The sequence below is a fragment of the Mytilus californianus genome, unplaced genomic scaffold (assembly GCF_021869535.1).
Source record: "Mytilus californianus isolate M0D057914Y unplaced genomic scaffold, xbMytCali1.0.p SCAF_12, whole genome shotgun sequence".
Lineage (NCBI taxonomy): Eukaryota > Metazoa > Mollusca > Bivalvia > Mytilida > Mytilidae > Mytilus > Mytilus californianus.
In genome coordinates, this window is record NW_026262604.1 from 52,141,188 (window position 1) to 52,166,235 (window position 25,048).

General features: G+C 31.2%; 1 protein-coding gene across 1 annotated transcript; it reads left to right on the top strand.

Moving 5' to 3' along the window:
- Positions 1-2,092: 2,092 nt before the first annotated feature.
- On the top strand, positions 2,093-21,676 carry LOC127721125 (scavenger receptor cysteine-rich domain superfamily protein-like). The gene is made up of 6 exons (XM_052227799.1): positions 2,093-2,174; positions 5,024-5,089; positions 8,951-9,060; positions 14,370-14,394; positions 15,599-15,664; positions 21,528-21,676. The coding sequence occupies exons 1-6, from the start codon at positions 2,093-2,095 to the stop codon at positions 21,674-21,676; spliced, it is 498 nt and encodes a 165-aa protein (XP_052083759.1).
- Positions 21,677-25,048: the final 3,372 nt, after the last annotated feature.

Genomic DNA, 25,048 nt, shown 5'->3' on the forward strand with positions numbered 1-25,048 from the left:
TAGAAAATACAAGCCCGGGAATATCGTATCAATTGGGAGATATATACTCCGTATGCAGGCGCTGCTGGCATGTTGCTACATAGAAATGGAAAGTTTACAATTGGGAAGCTGAAATCATCTCTTTTACAATTGTAATGCCTTTTTGTTTTCAATGTTTCTTTTGTGTTTATCCGTTCAGTGTATGTTTACTTGCTTTTGTTTCTTTGTCTTTTTGGCAATTGTTAGTCTTGTATGTTTATTTTTTATTCAAGATCATTTATATGTTTCAGAGTGTAGTAGGACGTCCATTTTTACTGTACAAGTACATATGTTTGTTTAGGGGCAAGCTTAAAAACGCCCCGGGGGCGGGATTGTCTCGTTGTGTTGAAGACCCATTGGTGGCCTTGGGTTTTTTTTTCAACTACTTGATGTTTTTGTTGTCTCTTTGACACATTCACCATTTTCTTTCTCATTTTTAAACAATTACAACTTTTTATTACCTGTCAAAGTTATTTAACATATTTGGCCTGAAATACTTTTGCTTGTTTATAGTCTCCGGTTCATAATAAAGTGTTTTTTTGGGTACACTAAAAAGTGTTTTGGAGAAAAAAACATCCAGTTAAATATGCACTTCATCTCCGTGTTTTCTCTCCTTTTTACATTTCAGACCATTCAACCACTGTGGCACCAGTCACAAAGCCTTTTCATACAGGTACGTAAACCTCAAAGTCGAATTACATAATCGACAATTGCTAATTATAAATCATATAATATAGAACATGTTTGTTCATAGCACAAGTTGTCGCTTTGATGAAACATTTAAATCATAATTATTGCGATGATCTATTGGTTTAAAACAAATTTTGTATAGACATAGTTATAGCCTTCTTGTCACAATTGGAATAATTAAAACAAATCAAATGGTGTATGCTTTGACGTTTGTTGCAAGCCGGAGTGCAAAGAATAAGTTAGTAAGAACATTTAGCTACCAAGAACTAAGCATAAGTGTTTAGTCCTGAAAAAGATTGAAGGGAAACAATACTAAGCATATTGACATCCAATTTAGTATGCATATTATTTCCGTGTCTTCTTCTCTTCTATTTTGAGAGATTAAGCTAGTTATAACACCAGGTTTAATATACCATTTTTCGCATGAGTAAATAAATGTACCAAGTCAGGAATATGGCAGTTGTTCTCAATTCGTTTCAGGTATTTGAGATTTTGATTTTGCCATTTAATAAATGACTTCCTTTTTGAATTTTTCTTGGAGTTCGGTATTTTTGTTAATTTCTTTTTTAGACTCGTTAACCACTGAGGATACAGTCACAAGGCCTCTAGATTCAGGTGTGCATTTCTTTATAAGTTAATATTTTTTTCTTCACTCTTTTGTCAAGATTTAAAATGTTCTTTCAAGGAAAATATATTATTCTTTAACATTCTAATAAATTTAGGTGCATATCAATTGAAAACTGTGTTAATAAATTGATGATATGGCATCCAATGTATGTCAGTCGGGAAAGGAAAGTTACAACATCAAAAGATGAGATCGATCAATAGTATCTCCTCTAAAACTTGATTCAATGTAAAAAGAAGGATAAGCAGTGCTTAACGGATGCCATTTGAAAAGCTACCTAAGTTAATGATTTCATGGAACGTGATTCCCAGTCATAAGCATAGCAGATTTATAGATATTGTTCGTACGTGTCTTACCCTTAAGTTTCACTGTATTTATAAACTATCGGCACATTTATAGTCTTTAAATTCAAGACACGAAGCGTAAAAGGTTAAGCTTAACATGATTTATAAGAAAAATACTAAAACAAGACTGTGCCAAAAGCAAAAACCCAACACAAACCTTAAATGATTATTCTTAGTTTACTTAGTGTAAAAAGTTTCTCTTTTTTGACAGAAACTATTGGAAATGTTCTATGACATAACATATTTTCATTTTGATTTTCTACTTGAATAACAACTCATTGTCCCTTCACTATGATGTAGTTTAGGCAGTAAAGGCAACGTATGCATCTTCAATAGACCATATAATATAGTGTTGTTTAGGTAGTAAAGGCAGCATATTCTTTATATTCTTCTCCAGAAGACATTTGTCTATACCATGTCAGACTCTAAATGGCTCCGAGACGTATCAAGTACATATTTAGAAAAACATGGCTTTACGTTTAGTTATATAGAAATCGGTACATTAATATAAGAGCGTAACAGTGTTATTAAATTTATACGTTTAAAAATAGAGACATTATTGTACATAGAAATTATATCAGCAAGAAGCAAGACACTGACGCATGAGCAAACTGAAGAAAATAAAATACAAAGTTTTGACCATTATATAAATACCAAAAGATTAATTGTGTAATTCATATGTTTATAATCTAAATTAAGTAATCAGACACAACCACACATACATGCATGTAACTGCTTTCTTCTTTTTTTCCCTATTAGACCTTTCTCTGTATATCGTGTGTTTATCTGTATGTAAAAATCTAAACATGTTTGTATGCAATTATCATGATTATGTAAGTGTATACTGTATTTTTAAAGAGGCTATGTCAGGAGCTTTTGTAGAAATGTCAAAAAATTTTTTTTTTTTCATGACATTGGTGTTTAATGGTAACACTAAAAATACGAGAGTGTTATAGTTTAAAATCCAATAGTCTCCATGACATTACATTGCATTTACTTAGAAAAAAAAACTCAGTTTAAATCTATGTTGATGATAGTGTTAATATGTCTTAGTAACCTATCAGTTTTCCATCTATAGTTTACTGTTTTAACTTAAAGATTTTTTTTTCTTTATTTCTTTGTTTGATATTTCAATTTAATGAAACGATAGGCAAGGCGTGTTTGATCACCACAAAGAATTTTGGTCGTTCCATCGTGTCCATGGTTCGGATCATGTTAAAAATGGAGAAGATGGATAGAATTTCGAACAAATGACAAGATGAAATCAGCCATCAAAGCTATGTTTGTATTTATTGGCAATTTTCCACTATGCCATGAATATTATGTTTATTTCCCATATATCATATATCTTTCAATAGATCATTTCCCTTTCTCTAAATTGATGAGAATTTATTTTTTTTCCTGCTTATTTGTATACTAGTATTTGTTTTAACTAATTTTCCTTCAGTGTTCTGATGATATAATTTTTTATGTTATTGAACTCTCAAAACCGTTTTGTACGAAAGACGAATAGCAAGTTATATCACACATGTCACATTTGACATTTGTATTTTCTTTCATTAACTTATTTTAAGTCAATCTATCAAGTCTTAGATTGACAGGGCTGAGACCTCAAAACACCAGCTTAACCAAGCCAGTAATTTTATACATCAAGATATTATAGAACCGCGTTAGTGATTGTCATTTGTCATATATTAACGCGTCAATTTCATTTGGATATTGTTGCAGGAAGGTATTTCATTTTTTTTGTTTAATGTATTTAGTAATTTTATAAACTCAGTGCTATATAGAGCTAAACATGATCTACAGACACATTTCTGTTATGTAGATTGCATGTTTCCTCTTGTGTTTTGTATATGTAACGTCTGTTTTAATTACGATGACAGATCGTTTGATTTTTTTTTTTATATGATCCATTTTCGATTGGCATTAAACATAAGCATATTTAATTATAAATAAATTGCTCGTAATAACGACTTCATTGATACTCTGCTCATCCTGTTTTATTATTTCTTAAAAATATGATTTGCATTAAAAAAAAAAGAGAAAACTTCGGTTATCTTCAATGATTGTATACACTGTTTTTGCTACTTCCATATAAAACTCGCCAGAGATTCAATTTAAAGGTGTAGATAAACTAAAAAATATATACCAGAATTAAAATTTTGTAGGCCGTACGCGCATTTCGTCTACAAACTAGTTCTTAAAGAAAATAACTGGCATGTACATGTTTAGTTCGTTCCTTTTTTTAACATTTTCAAATTCTCAATGTTTGCTTCTGTCCAATAAAAAGTTATGCATACTTTGATTTCTTGGTAACTGAAGGTAAAACATGTCTTTAATAAATGCACACCAATTCTTTGTCTTATTGCAGGTTACCCTAAATCAGGTAGTAAGTATATTACATGTTATACACGTATTTACACTTGTATGCAAATGTGTCCGCCTTTACTTCGAAACTCTCAAATCCCGTAAAATTCCAATCGGAAAGTCTGTTATCAAATTGCAAAATTAAAAAGCTCAAACACATCAAACAAATTGATACCAACTTTCATATTCCTGACGTGGTACCGGCAGATAGACCAATTGTCAAATTAAAGAAAAATTCTCTTTTATTTTGAAATATTTGAGACGAAGGAGTACTGATATGTTTACTATAAATTGTTTACTTTTTACTAGATAGCTAAATTTTAATTAAAGAAAGACGAACAGATATTAAACTCATCAGATAAAAAAAAATCCCGCCACTTTTTTTTTTAAAGTTAAAATGACAAGACAGACACAGTCCAAAGAAACCAAATGTTGAAATCAACTGACTAAATATCGTTGTTAATTTTTTCTCAATTCTATGTTAATTCTGTGACTTGGATGGAGAGTTGTCTTATTGGCACTCAGACCGCATCTTAGAATTGTTTCACAGAATTATCATAGAATTGAGAATGGAAACGGGGAATAATGTCAAAGTGACAACAACCCAACCTAAGAGCAGAATGACGTTTATGAGCTAGAATCTGCAAAACAATATATCATGTACACTACCATTTACACAATAAAAACACCATTTGAGTAGACCAACTACAGAGCTTTATTGTACATGTATTTTATAAATTTCTTGTATCCATTGTAACTAAAAATAAAATTATGAGATACTTTAAAACAATTTATTTGCTTAATATCGACAAATTTTGAGGATCAAAAAAGCCTTTGCCATTCTAAACTTTTGCTAGGGATCCATTCAGTATATCAAACACTAATGTATATAGAAACTGTGTTAAACTGATTTGATTTGATTTTTTCACCTTATTTGTAATTATTTGTTGTGTTTTAAATTGTGTTCCAATTTTAGGAACAGAAGTTACAACTGTTCATTCCAATGACAGGGCGACAACCGCTGACGTACTTGGAAGACATGGTATGAAAGTCTTGACTTTTTTTCATCTTAACATAATAATGAAAATTGTAAGAGTCACAGATCCATTCATCATATTACACCATAAAGACTATTTTTTATAATCTAGAATAGCTAAATTTTAATTAAAGAAGACGAACAAATATTAAACTCATCAGATAAAAAAAAATCCCGCCATTTTATTTTTAAAGTTAAAACATTGTAAAATGACAAGACAGACACAGTCCAAAGAAACCAAATGTTGAAATCAACTGACGAAATATCGCTGTTAATTTTTTTCCATTTGTAGGAAGATTTTGATGGCAACTTTTAAGGGTATACTAATTTCTTTTTTCATCTGATTAAATGACGTAAAGCTGATTACTCCAATGCTACATCAATGGCAATCTCATAGAACGTAATAGAAAGACCAATTAAAAGTTGAAAACAAACCTGTCGCAAATTGATTATACGAATTGTTATCTGGTATAGAAACTATGGGACACAAATTAAATATAACAACAAAGATCACAGTTTCTTCTGATATTCGAACCAAATACTCGTTGCGATATAGCCTTTTTTTCACTGATGCGACTTTAAGCTATAATCATTCGATCAATGAAATCTTATAACAGGTTTGAGTTTTTAATTTTTGATTCTTAGGCTTTATTTTAAAGTATATCCGTATCAAAATTAAAGCAGCCCACAAACACATACTTACATCTATTTCATTGGTGATATTTAGTTGTTATTACGTCACTTATATATTGTATTAAAAACTACATTAGTGTGTATCATGCTTTATTGCTTTTGAATAAAATACTGATCTATTTGATCAACAGGTCATATATCATTCCGCCTAACAAACGATAGTGAAGGATTTTTACAGATTTATTATAATGGACAATGGGGCTATGTATGTCACAGTTACACTAATCAACATGCATACCAGTTCAACTCAGTTTGTCGCTCTCTTGGATACCCATCGTATGTAATGATTATACATTTTTAATGATTTCCTTTATAAACAAAATTAATCATAAATTTAAATTCATTACAATCCTGATGAAAATTAGATGTATTGATCAATAGCAATTATCAGACATGTTTGGCATGCGAAAGTTCTAAAATTCTGTCCTTTTTACCGTCTCATGTGAAATTTCTGCGTCAAGTCACTTCAAATTAAATTACTTCATTCTCTATTACTGTAGAGCATATAGCATATATAGATCCTATGAGAGTGGACCAGCTATAGTAACAGATTTCCGTTGTCCTGATTATTACTATAGCAATGGCGTAGACGATTGTACTGGGCGAAACTTTGGAGGCAACACTTACTGCACTTACAAGTTATATATTGAATGCGGTATGTTACGAAAACAAATATATCATGTACTGTTGATTCGTGAGTTTTCAGGGATGTACAGGTAAATAAAAACACGTTGCCTTAATCCAAATAACATATTAAATGTGTTTCATTCAGAACAGAATAGCTCTGAAAGATGCAAATTTAATCTGTACTTAAAACGTTGTTTTAAGACTCTCTTTAAGAAAACAATGGGTACATCACAAATTTCCTTGGTGATTAGAATTTTGTCATCTGTATTACTCCATCGTGTTTGCATACAATATTATATTACTCATATGTGTTTCTTTTAATTGTTAGACAGATGTATTATCATCTAGAAATATATTGTAATTTGCATATACAGGGTGATATAATACAAAAGTATTGTATATCAGTAAGTAATAGTTATTCGTGAAACCTACGGTAATTAGTTGATGCTATATAGTTAACCTTGAATTCGAAATACATAATTGAAAGTTGCTGATTATAAACAATATCATAAGGATATAAAATAAGAAGATGTGGTATAATTGCCAAATAAGAAAACTCTTCACCATAGACCCAATGACATATTTGAAGGCGCCAATCCTCCCCTTAACTTGGATAGTGGCGTAACAATACAGCATAAGACAAAACTATCAAAAAAATCAAAGAAAAGGGCTTAACTCATCAGATCGATACAAAGCAGAAATACATCGAACAGAAACACAGACCGGACGTGGCATATAACTTATATCTCCACATTACAGAAGACACTAACATGACGAAATACAGATCTGAGAGTAAACGAAGTAACTGACAGATAGTTCAAATCCGATAACAACTAATAAAAGAATCATGCATCTAAGACTAAAATATCACATGTTTGGACATAGCACAGGTTCTTTTTTTTTTTTAAATTATAAATTAGAATGATAACGATGATCTATACTTTTAAATTCATTTATAAATCAAAGTGCATACTTTTATCCCTGTTATCACAATTGGATTAAATAAACTAAACCGAGTGCATGCTTTGGCGTTTGTCGTAAACTGGCATGCAAATACTAAGTTGGTTTTTAAGAGTTTGGATCTTGATAAAATTGAGAGAAAACAAAAACAATTCTACACATATTGACATCTAGTTTAGTATGCATTATATTTCCGTGTCTTCTCCTCTTTTATTTTAGACTGGTTAACCACTGAGGAATCAGTCACAAAGCCTTCCTATTCAGGTATGTATTTTGTTAAAAGTAAATATTTGTCTTTATTCAAGCAATGTCCTTTAACCATGTTAAAAGACGAGTATATATATTACTTTTGAATAGTATAATACATTGTGGTAAAAATATATGCCAAACTGTAGAAATACATGGATAATATGGCATCTAAAAAGTAAAATCACAAAAAAATGAACTCCGAGGAAAATTCCAAACGGAAAGTCCCTAATCAAATGGCAAAATCAAAAGCTCAAACACATCAAACGAATGGCCAACAATAAAGTATGTCAGTCGGGATCACGAGTCGGGAAAGGACAGTCACAACATCAAAAGATGAGATCGATCAATATTATCTCCTCTAAAAACATCATTCAATGTAGCATGAAGGGTCAGCAGTTTGTGCTTTACGGGTGCAAAATGAAAAGCTACTTATGTTGAGGCCAATGTGAAACGTATTACCCAGTCATACGCAATGCATTATACAAAGAAGATTTATAGATATTATATAAATAAGATTTGGTATGATTGGCGATGAGACAACTCTCCAATAGAGACAAAATGACACAGAGATTAACAACTATGGGTCATCGTACGGCCTTCAAACGTGTGCAAAACCCATACGTATAATCAGCTGTAAAAGGCCACGATATGACAAATGTAAAATAATTCTAACTAGAAAACCAAGGGCCTAATTGATGTACAAAATAATGAACGAAAAACAAATTTGATACACAGAAACTAACGACAACCACTGAATCCTTAAGTTTCTTTCTATTTATAAACTATTGGCACATTTGAAGTCTTTAAATTCAAGTCATAACCAAGTGTTAAAGTTAAAGCTGAAAGTGATTTAAAAAGATAAATGCTAAAACAAGACTGTTCAATAATAATAAAAAAAAACAAAACAAACCTTGAAAACATGCCTTAAATAGAGCACTAAAATCTATAGAAACATGATAAAAGTTTTCATAATTTTCGTAAAAAAATTAATTTATAACAAAAACATGTATTTGCAAGCGTTGTTCAATGTTGTTATTGCTTGTTTTCAGGAGAAACTAGTGTTTCATATACAAGTAAGTTTTTACTATCCAATGGTAATTTAGCGTTCAGAAAGTGTTTAAAAAATCATTTAACCGTGTTTAACACTAAATGGCTTAAATTTGATGATGTGCATTATGCTAAACTCATTAGAATAATTATTTCTTATTTGTTTTACTTAAGCTTGGTGATTTTATAATCAAACAAACACAAGAAAAATAAATCTTCTTTTTTATTCTCTTAATTTAGTATTTAGAAAAAAAATTCATGCATTATATTACAATTATAATGATATTTTAGATGTTAGGCTAGTTGGTGGTAATTATAATTGGGAAGGACGTGTTGAGATATATCATAATGGAGCCTGGGGAACTATTTGTGATGACAACTTTGACACAAACGACGCTAAAGTAATATGTGCAATGTTGGGATACAACAGATATGGGTAATTCAGTTCAGCTTCTCATAAAAGCTTGAATTAGTATAACTTCAAGCCGGGCTCCAAAGTTATTGTGAAACTGCGTATTCTAGAGGTGGCGTGAATCAGATGTGGATACTAAAAAATTCCAAAGATCTTTTAGAGTACATACAATCTAAGACTCTCTCATCTTGCAATAGTATTAAAACATTTGACTTTTCTACACTTTAAAAAGGTATTCCCCATTCCAAACTTAAAGACAAATTGAAAGAGTTGGTATTACTTTGTTTCATTAAAAAAAATGGCGAACGTAGATACAAGTATCTTGTCTTGGGGAAGGATAAATCCTACTTTTTAAAGAATCACTCTTATTTCAACAAAAAATTCTCTAAAACAGACATTATCAAGATGCTTGATTTCTTGATTGACAACATATTTGTTACGTTTGGAGGACGTGTTTTTCAACAGACTGTCGGAATTCCAATGGGAACCAATTGTGCCCCTCTTCTTGCCGACTTGTTTCTTTATTATTATGAGGCTGACTTCATACAGGAACTTCTTAGGAAGAAAGATAAGAAGTGAGCAATATCCTTCAACTCTACGTTCCGCTATATAGATGATGTTCTCTCACTAAATAATACAAAATTTGGTGACTATGTTGAACGAATCTATCCCATCGAAGTAGAGATAAAGGATACTACAGATACAGTTAAGTCTGTCTCATATCTTGACTTACATCTAGAAATTGACAATGAGGGTCGGTTAAAAACAAAACTTTACGACAAAAGAGATGATTTCAGCTTCCCAATTGTAAAATTTCCATTTCTATGTAGCAACATTCCAGCAGCGCTTGCATACGGAGTATATATCTCCCAATTGATACGATATTCCCGGGCTTGTGTTTCCTATCATGATTTCCTTGATAGAGGATTGCTGCTCACAAGGAAGCTATTAAGCGAAGAGTTCCAAATGGTGAAGTTGAAATCATCCCTTCGTAAATTTTACGGACGCCATCAAGAGTTGGTTGACCGTTATGGAATAACCGTTTCACAGATGATATCGGATATGTTCCTTATGTCGTAACTACAATACTCTTCCCTTTTCACGAATGTGACTTGTCGAATTAGACTATTTACCGGATTTGTAATAACATAAGTAACACGACGTGTGCCACATGTGGAGCAGGATCTGCTTACCCTTCCGGAGCACCTGAGATCACCCCCAGTTTTTGGTGGGGTTCGTGTTGCTTAGTCTTTAGTTTTCTATGTTGTGTCATCTGTACTACTACTTGTCTGTTTGTCTTTTTATTTTTAGCCATGGCGTTGTCAGTTTGTTTTCGATCTATGAGTTTGACTGTCCCTCTGGTATCTTTCGTCCCTCTTTTTCAATAGAAAACTGAGGTTCCAACTCTATTTAATACAGTCGGGTATAACTTATTATTTGGAACCCTTTTTGTTTTGGTATGATGTTCTAAATACGATTTAAAATCATTTTGCAGACAATATTTGATCTCATAGGTCTGTTTTTATGTATATGTTATAACATGCACGAGGTATTTTTGTAAATGTTAATACTTGTATTTTTGCATTGTACAAGTTATAACATACACAATATTTATATATATGTTACAATATGTACAAAATTGCAACTGGTACACGACATTTACATATCAAGGAAATCATATATTTCCGTACTGGAATTAAAAAAAAAACAACCCCTAATATATTTATTTTGAACATTCTCATCACGATTGATTCATAATTATTTATTGGATGGATTTAATTTCGTGGTCGTAAGTAAACGCCAAAATGCAAGTTTTCATCTGCATGGATGTAAACAGATAACAAAACAACGAAAACGAATTTAATCCAAACATCAACGTGTGTTAAACCCCGAAAATTAATTACGATAAAAAAAATATAATGCATCCTCATTTAAAAAACGTAACACTTAAAGTGATGATTTACGCTATATAGTTATATTAATGGTTGTATAGTACAACATGGCTGTCTATGAACCCCATTAAAAGGATTGGAATCGTATGCCTCGGTACATAGAAAGTACATTCTAAAGAAAAGTCATCCGTCATATTGCTTATACATTGTAACATATTATATAAGGGCTTTGTTCTAATTGGTGATGTCAATGACTGATTTGCTCAGGTCGTTAGTTAATTACTTTTATTTATATCGGAGCCTTTTTAACTGACTACACGGTATGAGTTTTGCTAATGTTTGAAGGTCGAACGGTGACCTTCAGTTGCTTACATCTTCGTCATTTGTTCTCTGGTGAAATGTTATCTCATTTGCTATCATACCACATCTTCCTATTTTTATATGTATAGCTATAACAAGTCATTTAAAGTCTGTCCATGATATCTGAAATGTTTATTACTCACAATATTTAAACAATAGCTGTTTTTAAGGACGTTTAATTTTGATTTATACTACTTGTTAGGTTTCTAGAAACAAGGTAATAATAAAAAGGAAATACACTTCGCAACATTCTCCTCATATAGACATTAAAGACGAGTTTATTCCTAGATGGCTGTATTTATTTAGGAACATCAACTGATAATGTTTTATTTGTTCGTTGAGTAAAGGTTTTGACGCTTATGAAAAAAAGATAAACACAAGTAGTTTACTGATTTAAAAATCTAAGCACTGGTCATTGCGTATTGCCTTTGTAATTTCGTGATGTTCTGAATTGAGTAGCAATATTCAATCAAATAACCACCAATTAGAAATATCAGAATATTTTACATTAAAATTAGAAGCGTGACAGCATATGGAAATGCTGCATTTGGTGGAGGGTATGGATCAATTATGTTGGATGACTTAAACTGCAATGGATATGAAAGCGACATATCGCAGTGTTCATCAAATGGGTGGAACAGACATAATTGTGGTCATGGTGAAGATGCTAGTGTTTCTTGTCGTAAGTACATTTAAATTAGACGTGCACCTTTTGCTTGTCCACTGATTGATCATTTTCAACCTTGTCAAAAATTCATTTGTCACTTGTCAGTGAACTTGTTAGTCGTTCACTTCTGTAATTTCTTAACTTGTTTTTTAAGCCTTTTACACTATTGGTAATGAGACATTTTTATAGACAAATATTATCAGCAATGCAAAATCTTCAAACAAGTTGAAATGATCAAAATCGTCAGTCGACACCATATTGAAGTTATAGTCCGTTAATGACGATTTTTCTCAATTTTTGCGTTTTTGACTATTATCTTGAAAACAATAATAGATAGATAGAAACCTATAATAGCAAAAATTATCAGCATGACATGATCTACAAATAAGTTAAATGGCCCAAATCGTAAGTCGACTTGTGATTGGAGTTATTGCCTTTTAATGATAATTCACCATTTTCTTGGCATTTTTTTTTTCTATTATCTTGAAAATTAATAAAGATAAATAAAAATTTTAAAGGGGAAAATGATCAGCATGATAAGATCTACAAATACATCAACATGAATGAAATTGTCAGTTAATTTTTAATAGAATTATTCCCCTTTAATGATGTGTTTTACTAAAAAGTGGACATTGTTGAAGATGTAGGTGAGCGACACAGGCTCTCTAGATTCTCTTGTTAGTTCATGCCATTCCCTCCTTTTTTATTTGTTGCTTTGATTTGTGTCTTCTTTGTCAATTTGCGTGATTTGAACATAGTTAACTACTGCCGTAATTGATGGTCTGTGGATGGCGTAACAAAATCAATTGACCTTTGTTGCCCAGTTGTAGATGGAAAGTTTGGAAAGACATCATCGGTGTATATTGTATATCAGAGATGTCCCTTCAAAAACTAATGTTGAAGTTTGCAACAACTTGGACCATTTAAATAGAAGCTAATTTTCGATTTAATTGACCTGTAAGTTTTAAGGACATAAGCTTAATGCGGAAGACCTTCAAAAGAATTTCAAACAAATGACAAGAAAAAAACAACAATGAAATCAATTTTTTTGTTTCATTTTCATCTATCGGATATATTAAAAAATCAGTAGATCCTTTTTTATATCTAAAATGAATTAAAGTGACTGTCTTTTTTTTTTTTTGCTTTTTTTTGTCTGCTGATTTGTATATTTGTGTTAACATGATTTCATGCCTTCGTTTTATTTTGTTTTGATGATATCATATCCTGCATGTTATTAAACGTTCAAAACCGAATTGCATGGAATACGGAAAGCAAGTAATATCTCATTTGACATTTGTATTTCCTTTTATCAACATTCTGTAAGTCCATTGATCAAGATTAAAAGGGACGGGGTTGAGATCTCATACTCAAATTTAACTGCATTATTATTAATGTACATATACAAAGTAATAAACCTCGCTAGTGCACATTTTTTATCATATCTTCATGCGTAAATAATAGTCGGAGGGATCGTTAGTTGTGCAGGCAGATCTTTCATTTAATTGTTCAATTTATTTACTTCATTTCTGGACTCGGGGATATTTCAAGCTAAATATCTCCTATATATGCATTCTTTTTTGCATGCTTACCTCTTGCTTTTTTGTATCGATTGAAGCTTTCTAAATGACGCTTACACTTTGTTTGATTTATATTTGATATGATCCAGATTTGATTGGCAATATACACAGAATTATTGTTCGTAATAATGAGTGCACCGATACTCTACTCCTCCGGTTTATATTTTTCTTTAGAAAGATGATTTACATTAAAAGGACTAGAGAAATCTTCCATCATTTGACTGCTGTACCCCAATTTTTGACATTTTTACCTATTATGTCTGTTTGTTTTGCTCACATATTGTTGTCAATATAATGGAACTTTATGTGACTGTCATACAAGTGAGAGGAAATGCCTGTAACAAGTCAGGGGCATGACAGTTTTGTTCCATTCGTGTGATGTGTTTGAACTTTTGATTTTGCCATTTGTAAAGGGACTTTCTGTTTTCAATTTTCCTTGAGGTGCGGTATTTTTGTTATTTTACTCTTCATTGATCGTGCTATATACAATTATTGTTTTTGTATATCAATGTCTCTTGCAACTTCAATATAAATCGCATCAAAGATTAAATATAAAGGTGAAATTAAACTCATCACAGATACCAGTATTAAAATTTTGTACGCTCGACAGGCGTTCCGCAGTTCTTAAAGAAAAACCAATTTTTGCATGTGTATATTTAGATCATTCTTAACTAGTTTTCAACGTTTTTCAAATTGCTGAAGTTATTTCATTTAAAACTGTCCAATGAAACAATAAGCATACTTTGATTTCATTTGTAACTAAAATAACATATATCTTATAAAAATGTTTGTCTAATTACAGGTTATCCTAAATCAGGCGGTAGTAAGTATATTACATCTTATACATGTTATAGACGTATTTAAACTTGTATGCCAATTTACCGACATTACTAAGAATCACTCTAGTTCCCGTACAATTTAACATCACAATTTTAAAAAGTTGACGTCATAATTGAAATGTAATTGTTGCGTGACGTCAGAGGGTTATTCGGAGACAGAATTAAGGTCATTCGGAGACAATATAAGCTAATATTCAAAAGTTTAAATACGTTTATTGCAGTCCAGTAGTGAGCAAATGATGATTTATCGCTCTCTTTCATTCATTAAATATTGTAATCACAACAATCATAGTATTAACGTCATGTCAACAATTACCCCGCGTGCACGTTACTACAAAATCTTTTTGAATGAAAACTGTTTCTATAAAATCCGCTAGTTTAATGTTTTATATAACAAAGTTGTTACATGTAAATTGGATTGGAGGTTCTTCAATTCTGTATTCTTTATTTTTTAACCATTTTTCTGTATTCTATATACATTTTGCCCATTAATCTCTATTCGTAATATTTTAGCACCCAATTATTCTCTATTCTTTATTTTTTTGGCCTATGTTTCTCAATTCTATTTGTGTACTTTTGCTTGATACAGTCTTAAATTTTAACATTAAACTATGTCAACGTTGATAATTTTTCATCACCATAACTAAAATGAAAATAAAGCATTCACACAATAATTTTGCTTAACTAATAGTGCTTGTTAACGGGTTTTGTAACATTTTGATAGAAAAGCTTTAGATTCCAGATGAACCCATTGTCAAAATAAAGAACATTTCTCCTTTAATTTGAAATATTTGAGACGAAGGAGTTTTTATAGGACTGGTTTAATGTTTAACAGAATTAACATAACATGTAGAAGAGCTAGAATCTCAAAGGGATTATCATGTACACAACCATGTACATAAAAAAAGGCCCATTGAGCAGATCAACTTGGGTTTTATTTTACATGTATTTTATAAATTTTTTGTACCCATTGTAACTAAATATAAAATTGGATGATAGGTTCAAACAACTCATTTGCTTAATTTAGACAAAATTTCGAAGTTCAATTTTGCCCTTGCCATTTTATACTAATGCAAGGGATCTATTTTGTATATTAAACACTCATGTATAGAAACTTTGATGTTGAACTGATTTGATTTGATTTTACACACTATTTTGATTACCTCCTTTTTAAATTGTGTTATAATTTTAGGAACAGAAGTTACAACTGTTCAATACTTTGACAGAGCTACAACTGCTGACGTACTTGGAAGACATGGTATAAAATTCTTTACTTTTTTTTTTCATTTTATGATACGTATGTAAATTGTAAGTCACAATTCCAACCATTATGTTACACCATAAATACTTGTGTATGATTTAGAACAGCAAAATGTTTATTAAAAAGATGTTTAACTCATCAGATAAAAAAAAAAACTAGCGCCAATTTTCTTTTTTAAGAAAAAATGACAAGACGGACAACAGTCCAAGAAAACAAAGTATTATGATCAACAGACTAAACACGTATATACTGTTGTTAATCAGTTTCCGTTTTTAGAACGATATTGATGGGCACTTTTAACGGTACACTAATTTGTTTGTAAATGTGATTTAATCATGTATAGCTGCCTTTTTAATTGATATTATAATGGCAATCTCAGAGAACGTAACAGAAAGATAACGTCGTAACTTAGTATTAACCAATAAACAGTTGAGAACAAACCTGTCGCATATTGATGATACATATGAGCATCTGGTACAGAAACTATCGGACACAAAATTGATATTAGATAAATTAATATTAATCAACGATGATCACAATTTCTTCTGACATTCGAATCAAATGCTCATAGCGATAAAGCCTTTTGCGCTGATGCGAGGTTAAGCATTAATCATTCGATCAATTAAATCTAATAACAGGTTTAGGTTTTTAATTTTAATTTTTAGGCTTTATTTTAGAGTACATCCGTATCAAAATTATAGCCGCCTATAGGCACATGGTTACATATATTTCATTGGTAATATTTTGTTGTTGTTGAGTTACTTATATTTTGTTATAAAAACTGCATGATTGTATATCATACTTTAACTTCTTTGAATAAAATACTGCTTTATTTGATCAACAGGTCATTTATCATTCCGTCTAACAAACGATAGTCAAGGATTTCTACAGATTTACTATAATGGACAATGGGGCTATGTATGTCACAACTATAATCAACATGCATACCAGTTCAACTCAGTTTGTCGCTCTCTTGGATACTCATCGTATGTAAATATACTGTTTGAATGATTTACTAAGTAATGTTAATTATAAATCCAATTTTAGGAATTATGTAGTAGAGAATTGATAAGAAGTAGTGGATTCGTAAACGATAATCAACGAGCGACTTTAGTCGCAAGTTGATTATCGTTTCCGAATCCACTACTTCTTATCAATTCTCTAGCTTAACCCATTTCTAGTAAAACGACTGTCTGTTTTACGTTTTGACAATGAATCAACAATATTTCATAAAAAAAGTTTGGTATTTTGTCTTTTTTATTCTATAATAGCTGGAAATGAATATATCCACACGGTTCGCATCTATATTTAGACATTTGACAAGTTAACATAAGTTTAATATAACTTAAAGGGGGTGTTAGCTCCCCTTTTTAATACCAGATTTTATTTTTGTATATACATATTTCATTTAATCTTTAATCATTACAAATTATTTAAATTAAATAGATTTTGGTATATTTAATTTATTCAAAAAGACATATATTGATATACAGAATTTATTTATCTTGTTTTGAAAAGTTAAAAAATTTTAATTACCAAAATTTAGAATCTTCAAAATTTATATACATAATATTTAGCAACGTGACTTGGTATAATGAAATCGTAACACCATTATGTCGTTCCTAGTCAATTAAATATTATTAGCGTATATGCCATAAATCTGCCATTTCATAATTCATATTGCTGTTTAAAGTATTTAAATTATGTGCTTACGATTTAAATTGAACAATTATATTTAAGGTAGATAGGGTGTCTTCCTCCATTTTGGATTTTGAAATACCAGAAAATAATCGGTCTAGACCTTTAATAAAATGTGCAAATTTTGAGAGTAGTGGGTAATTCATGTGTTAGAATTTACATTTTAATATAGAAAATGACATGTTTAATTATATTTATGGTTGTATTTTACAAAAAACAGAATACTTCTGTTTGATTCAATTTTTTCTAACTTTGCCACATAAGGGGAGGCAACTCAAATGTAAGGGCAGATAATTCAAATATTGTTACTTTTACAATAGAATGTGTTAGGAATTTATATATTTTATTATGTAGCAAGAAAACGGGCCCGGTGACCCCATTTTTTCTTTTTCTTATCTGAAAGTATAATATTAGAGCTATCTTCTCATGTTTTATCTCAAAATTCTATGGTGCAGTTTTCGTTTTATGGCAGAAAATTGCGTTTTCCATGCATTATCTAGATACAAAATCTGTCAATTTTGCACAACCTGTAGCGTGAAAATAAGCCCCGTGACCCATTCTTTTTATTATTTTTTCCAAAAAAGCATGATATAAACTACATTTTGGCAAATTATTAAAAAATTCTATGGATTATAATTTAGACACCCCATCTACCTTAAATTTTGTTTAAACTGTTTCCGTTTCATTTAAGTTAAGATTATTTTAGCGTTATTACACTTGGTAATATCGTTCACCGGTCAGTAAAATAGTTTTTTCTGTGGTACGCATTCTGAATCCACATCAGAATTGCTCTTGCTACGGATGTACAATGAATAATTATGTTGATGTCATAAACTTACCATCAAGATGTGCATAGCCGTGATCGTCTAGTCGTTGATAACGAATGTCATAACGGTGATATTAACAGTGCAAAGTTCGAACCTTGTACGCGGAATGAATTTTTTTCATTGTAATTTTTTTTTCTGGACCAAAATATTGTTTTAATCCTAGAACATGTAGAAGTATCATATATTTCATTTTCATATAATGGCAATGATTTTGTTCTGTTTTTATTGTCAAAGAAGTAGTTTTAACCCGTTTCTTAAAAAAAAAAAATAACACCCAAAATAAAACAAATTCAATAAACATGAACAAACCAAGATATATATATTTCATTAGATTACAAAAGCGAATTATCAATGAGACAGAAATACAGTTAAATGACATGTATTGACAAGTAAGCGCTTTAAGAGTACTATTTATATATTGATTGATGTCAGCCATCGTGGTCTAGTGGTATCATGCATAGACTGAAGACTGTATTGATACGAAGAAAATACGCGCGGGTTCGAATCCTACACATGCCACTCGTTTTTGAGAGGATAAAAGATCGTAAGTTAAAAGGTTAAAGTTATAATATAAGTTCTCTTAAGTTAATACTATGGTCAGTGGATTCTTGAAAAATAATCTACAGCCAGAACAATAGACTGACGTCAGAGAAATGGGTTAATAAGATTTTCCAGACAACCCTGATGAAAATTAGATACGTTGATATGCAAGAGCAAAAATTAATCAATAGCAATTAACAAATATGTGAAGCATGCAGAATTTCTAAATATGTGTCATTCTACTTGTATTTTTTCGGTCTCATGTGAGATTTCGGCGTCAAGTTTCGTCAAAACTAAAATACTTCATCCTTCATTATTGTAGAGCATTCAGCATATCCAAATACTATGAGAGTCGACCAGCTATAATTACAGATTTTCATTGTCCTGGGTATTACTATAGCAACGGCGTAGACGATTGTACTGGACGCAACTTCGGAAACAATAATTACTGCACTTACAAGTTATATATTGAATGTGGTATGTAAAGTGATTAAATATATTATTGTACTGTTGTTTCATGAATTATTAAATCATGTGGGAGTATTTTGAAGATTGGCTTCATGATGAAATGATGCACCTTCAACTCAAATTGCATAATTTCTATTAGTAATGAAAATCAATTGTGGATTTGCATGGCGGATAATGCATGTATAACAGGATACAGTTACCCTGTCGACATATTCGGTTTCGCCCCCTTTGGATTTGATGCAAATTGTTCAATGTTTGTTTGCTATCTTATTTTGTATTCGTTTTATGAGATTTGAACTTCGGTAAGTACTGATGCATTAATCGTAATAGTATATTAAATGTAACTTTTTCAGTATGTTAAGAATAGTTCTGAAAGTTATGCGTTTTGAGTTACCGTTGTTTGTCTTTTGGTCTTTTTCCTTTTTTGCCATGACTTTGTCAGTTTATTTTCTACGTATGAGTTTGAATGCCCTTATGGTATCTTTCGTCTCCCTTTAAGTCTCTCTATTCAAAAATGGTTACATTACATTTGTAATAAAGCGCTAATTTCCTTGGTGATTAAAATCGTGTTATCTGTAATAATCCATCGTGTTCGCATTTAATTTAATGTTACTCACATGTGTTTCTTTTTTTATTATTATTATGACAAAGAATATGTTATCATCTAGAAATATAAATTAATTTCCATACACAGCATTGTACAGGGTAATATAATTCAAAACTTTTTTATATCAGTAAATGAAGGTTATTAGTTGATGCAATATAGTTTACCTTAAAGTCGAGATACATAATCGATAGTTGATGATTATAATCCATATCATATAGAACATGTTTGGACATAGCACATGTTTTCGCTTTGATGCTTAAATAAATATGTTTAAGATGATCTATTCTTTTAAATTGAATTTTTGTATAAGAAATTCATATCCCTGTTCTCACAATTGGATTAATAACAATAAATCAGGTGTATTCTTGGACGTTTGTTGCAAACTGGAATGCAAACAATTAGTTAATAAGTTATTAAACATATATGGCTTCCAAGACTTTATCATATTGCGAGTGTCCGGTTCCTGATAAAGTTGAAGGGAAAATAATCTAAATATATCGACATCCAGTTTAGTACGCATTTGATGTCTGTGTCTTCTCTCCATTCCAGGTTTAATCTACCATTTTCAAAATAAGGAAATGTCAGTACTAAGTCAGGAATATGACAGTTGTTTTCCATTCGTTTGATGTGTTTGAGCTTTTAATTTTGCCATTTGATAAAGGACTTTCCGTTTTGAATTTTCCTGGAGTTCGGTATCTTTGCTATTTTACTTTTTTTTTTATTTCAGACTCGTTTACCACCGAGGAGTCAGTTACAAAGCCTCTCTATTCAAGTATGCATTTCGTTATAAGTTGACATTTGTTTTTATTTTAAGATTTTAAATTGTCCTTTAAAAGAAGAAAATATATTATTCTTGAATAGCCTAATAAATTTAGGTGAATATTTATGTAAAACTGTGTTAATGAATTGATGATATGACATCCAAAGTATGTCAGTGGTGATCACGAGTCGGAGAAGGAAAATCGCATCATCAAAAGATGAGATTAAACAATATTATCTTCTCTAAAAACTCGATTCAAAGTAGTATGAAGGGTAAGCAGTTTGTGCTTTATGGGTGCTTTTTGAAAAAAGCTACTTGTGTAAAGGCTTACGTGGAACGAGATACCCAGTCATACTCTAGGCATTATACAAAGCAGATTTATAGATATTGTACGTACATTTAAAGTCTTTAAATTAAGTTCATGACCAAGTGAAAAACTGAAACAGATTTAAAAAAACAAATGCTGTAACAAGACTGTTCCAAAAAAAACCCCAAACCCAACACAAACGTTGAAAAGTTGCCCCAAATAGAGCACTAAAATCTATATAAACGTTGTCATATTTTTCGCAATCAAATCTTTAAGTTCTAAATTTATAACAAATATATGTATCTACAAACGTTATGTTATATTTTTTTCAGGAGAAACTAGTGTTTCGTATACGAGTAAGTTTTTACTAAAATATCAAATGTTAAATCTAGCGTTTAGAAAGTGGCTTAAAAATTGATTTAAGCGTGTTCAACAACAAATGCCTCAATATAACAATTGTCATCATGCATGAAAAAGAAAACTCCATAAAATATCTATTTTTTTATTTGTCTTTACTGAAGCCAAGTGATTTTACATTCAAATAAACACAAGAATTTTTTTATTTTTTTTTTATTCCCTTGTATAATAATTAATTTCGTATTTAAAAAAAAGAAGATATCGTACATTATATAACTATTATATTAATTTTTCAGATGTTAGGCTAGTTGGTGGTAATTATTTTTGGGAAGGACGTGTTGAGATATATCATAATGGAGCCTGGGGAACTATTTGTGATGACGACTTTGACACAAACGAAGCTAAAGTAATATGTGCAATGTTGGGGTACAACAGATATGGGTAATTCACTCTAGCATCTCATGAAAGTTAAAATCATGTTACTTCAATAGAAAACTCAGGTTCAAACTCCATTGAAACAGTCGAGTATGACTGATTTGTTGGAACCCGTCTTTAGTATGATGTTTTAGATAAGATTTCTCATCATTTTGAAGACAATATTTGATCTCATAGTTCTGATGGTAGTTAAATTAGAAACATGCTTCATACTTAGCAAATTTTGAATGTTTTTTTTTTTTGGTATATAATAAACTGTATGCTACTATTAACGTTCATACAACACAAGTCTTTAAAATAACCATCGGTTGTTCACTCGAGAGCAAAAGTTTTAAAAAGCCAGATATAAAAACGTTTCAGAGCATTATAAAACCAAAATGGCCTAAATAGAACGGCCAACATTGTCTGAAGGAGTTAAAATCTCTAGTTTGGCAGTAGCATGCCTTTCCGCCATTATTATGCGTTTACAAAATCAATGTAGTACTGTTTTTACACATTACATTATATATATTTTAAGAAAATCATATACGTCCTTACTGGATTGAAAAACAAACCCATTCATCTTTAAATATAATTATTTTGAACATTCATTACCAGGGATTCATAATTATTTGTGTGATTGTACTTTTTTGTGGTCTTAGATGAATCACAAAATGCAAGTTTTCATTTGCATGGATGACAAAACAACGCACACAAATTTTATCCGAATATCAACATTGTGTTGAACCACGAAAATATATTACGATAAAAATAATGCAACCACATTAAAATAATGTAACACACTTAAGTTAATGATTTACGCTCGATATAGATATAAGAAGATGTGGTATGAGCGCCAATGAGACAACTCTCCATCCAAGTCCTAATGTGTAAAACGTAAACAATAATAGGTCAAAGTACGGCCTTCAACACGGAGCCTTGGCTCACACCGAACAGCAAGCTATAAACTGCCCCAAAATGACTAGTGTAAAACAATTCAAACAGGAAAACCAACGGTCTAATCTATGTAAAAAACGAGAAACGAGAAACACTTAACAACCACATCAACAAACGCCAATATATATATATATATATATATATATATATATATATATACAGGACTCTGAACCGCGAGGGTTCTCCAAACCGCGATGGTTACGCTGATGCGCAATGGTTTGACGCTAAAGTGCGTTTTGATAAGCCGAAGTACGATGATGACGCTATTTTGTCGATAGCTTCGCCGATGGTAACGCTGAAGTGCGATGGATTACATAAAATATATTTTCAAATCTTTTGATGTTGATGTAAAAGTCAATCTGTTTGTTAGAAGAAATTTTTCAAATTTGTTAAGTTAATTAGGGACTTATAATCATTTAATACAATGGGAAACGGGGAGTGGGGAAAGTTAACCTTCTTTACCGGATTAGTTTTCCGAAATCAACAAAAGGTTATGTTTGTATGTACGGTGAAGTGTTGCATTCTCTAAATACATACGGGTCCACATACAGCCTCGGACTTTCCGTATAATGAAATTACGGTAAACGAGTAAGTCATGAGAGGAACCAAGTAAAGATAAAATATTAACGCAGAATTATGTTTACATGCAGAAAATCAAAGATGGTGATTTCTCATTTAGTTTGCAACTTTAACTTAGGACATTCATAGACAATAACGAATTTAAATTTATATACTAACTGTTAAATAAATCTTCGTTGAATAATCGAACATTCGTAGATAGTCCTACATATATATTCATGTTCATGGGTTATGTTCTTCTCATATATTTTATGATGGAATGATTCTAAACCCCTAACGGGATGGATTGTGCTTAATTTTCATATGATGAAGACAAAATCTTTCAATCAGTTTAATCGAAGTCTGGAGCTGGCATATCAGTAACTGTTAGTAGTCCCTAGTTAATTTATGTATCATTGTCATTTTGCTTAGTTTCTTAAGTTACCTTTTCTGACATCGGACTCGGACTTCTACTAAACTGGGTTTTACTGTGCGTATTACTGTGTGTTTGTTTATTCTTCATTGGCTAGAGGTATAGGGGAGGGTGGAGATCTCACAAAACATGTTTAACCCCGCCGCAGTTTTGCGCCTGTCCCAAGTCAGGAGACTCTGGCCTTTGTTAGTCTTGTATGTTTTTTAATTTTAGTTCATTTATATGTTTTGGAGTTTAGTGTGACGTCCATTTTCATTGAACTAGTACACATTTTGTTTAGAGGCCAACTGAAGCCCACCTCCGGGTGCGGGATTTTCTCGCTGTGTTGAAGACCCAATGGTGGCTGTCGGCTGGTTTCTTCTGTTTGGTCGGGTTGTTGTCTCTTTGACACATTCCCCATTTCCATTCTCAATTTTATGGATGTACAGCGCAACATGGCACTTCATGAACACTTCAAATAGCATGGATTGATGTCGTATGCCTCGGTGTCACAACATTACATTCTAAAGAAAAGTAATCCGTCGTATTGATCATGCATTGTAACATATTAGTTAAGGGCTTTTTTTCTAAATGACGATGTCAATGAAGGATTTACACAAGCCGTTGGTTATTTTACATTCATTCATATATGAGCCTTTTTAACTAACTACTAGTATACGTATACGGTATGGATTAACTAATTTTTGAAGGCCGATTGGTGACCTTCAGTTGCTTACATCTTCGTCATTTGCTCACTGAAGAATATTTGTCTCATTTGCTATATTATCACATCTTCTTCTTTTTAAATGTTTAGCTATGACTGGTATGTACATGATGTTTGAAATGCTTAGTACTCACAATGTTTAAACAATAGCTGTTTTAAATGACGTTTAAATGTTGATTTAAACTACTTGTTCGGTTTATGTTAATAGGGTGATAATAAAAAGAATAAAAATAAGATACATTTTACAACATTCTCCTTTTATAGAAATTAAAGACAAGCTTATTCCTGGATTGTTGTATTTATATAGGAACACCAACTGATAATGTTCTATATATCTGTTTTTGATAGTACTGAACAAAATTGATAAACACAAGTAGTTAACCGATGTAAAAATCTTAGAATAGGTCTTGGCGTAGTGCATTTGTAAATTCGTGATGTTCTAAATTGAACGGAATATTCGGTCAATCCCGACCAATTAGAATTACGAGAATATTTTACATTAGTTAAATCCTTTTAGAAGCGTAACAGCATATAGAAATGCTGCGTTTGGTGAAGGGCATGGATCAATTATGTTGGATGACTTAAACTGCAATGGATATGAAAGCGACATATCTCAGTGTTCACCAGGAAGATGGAACAGACATAATTGTGGTCATGGTGAAGACGCAAGTGTTTCTTGTCGTAAGTACATTTGAATTATATGTGTATCATTTGTTAGTTCACTTATTGTTATTTCAAACTATATTATGTGT

What these genes read in the sequence shown, in the direction of transcription:
- LOC127721125 (XM_052227799.1), top strand. Translation starts at nt 2,093, where the DNA reads ATGTCAGACTCTAAATGGCTCCGAGACGTATCAAGTACATATTTAGAA. An exon ending in GTTTAGTTATATAGAAATCG is followed by an intron (nt 2,175 to 5,023) that starts GTACATTAATAT and finishes TTCCAATTTTAG; the next exon opens with GAACAGAAGTTACAACTGTT. An exon ending in TGACGTACTTGGAAGACATG is followed by an intron (nt 15,665 to 21,527) that starts GTATAAAATTCT and finishes TTAATTTTTCAG; the next exon opens with ATGTTAGGCTAGTTGGTGGT.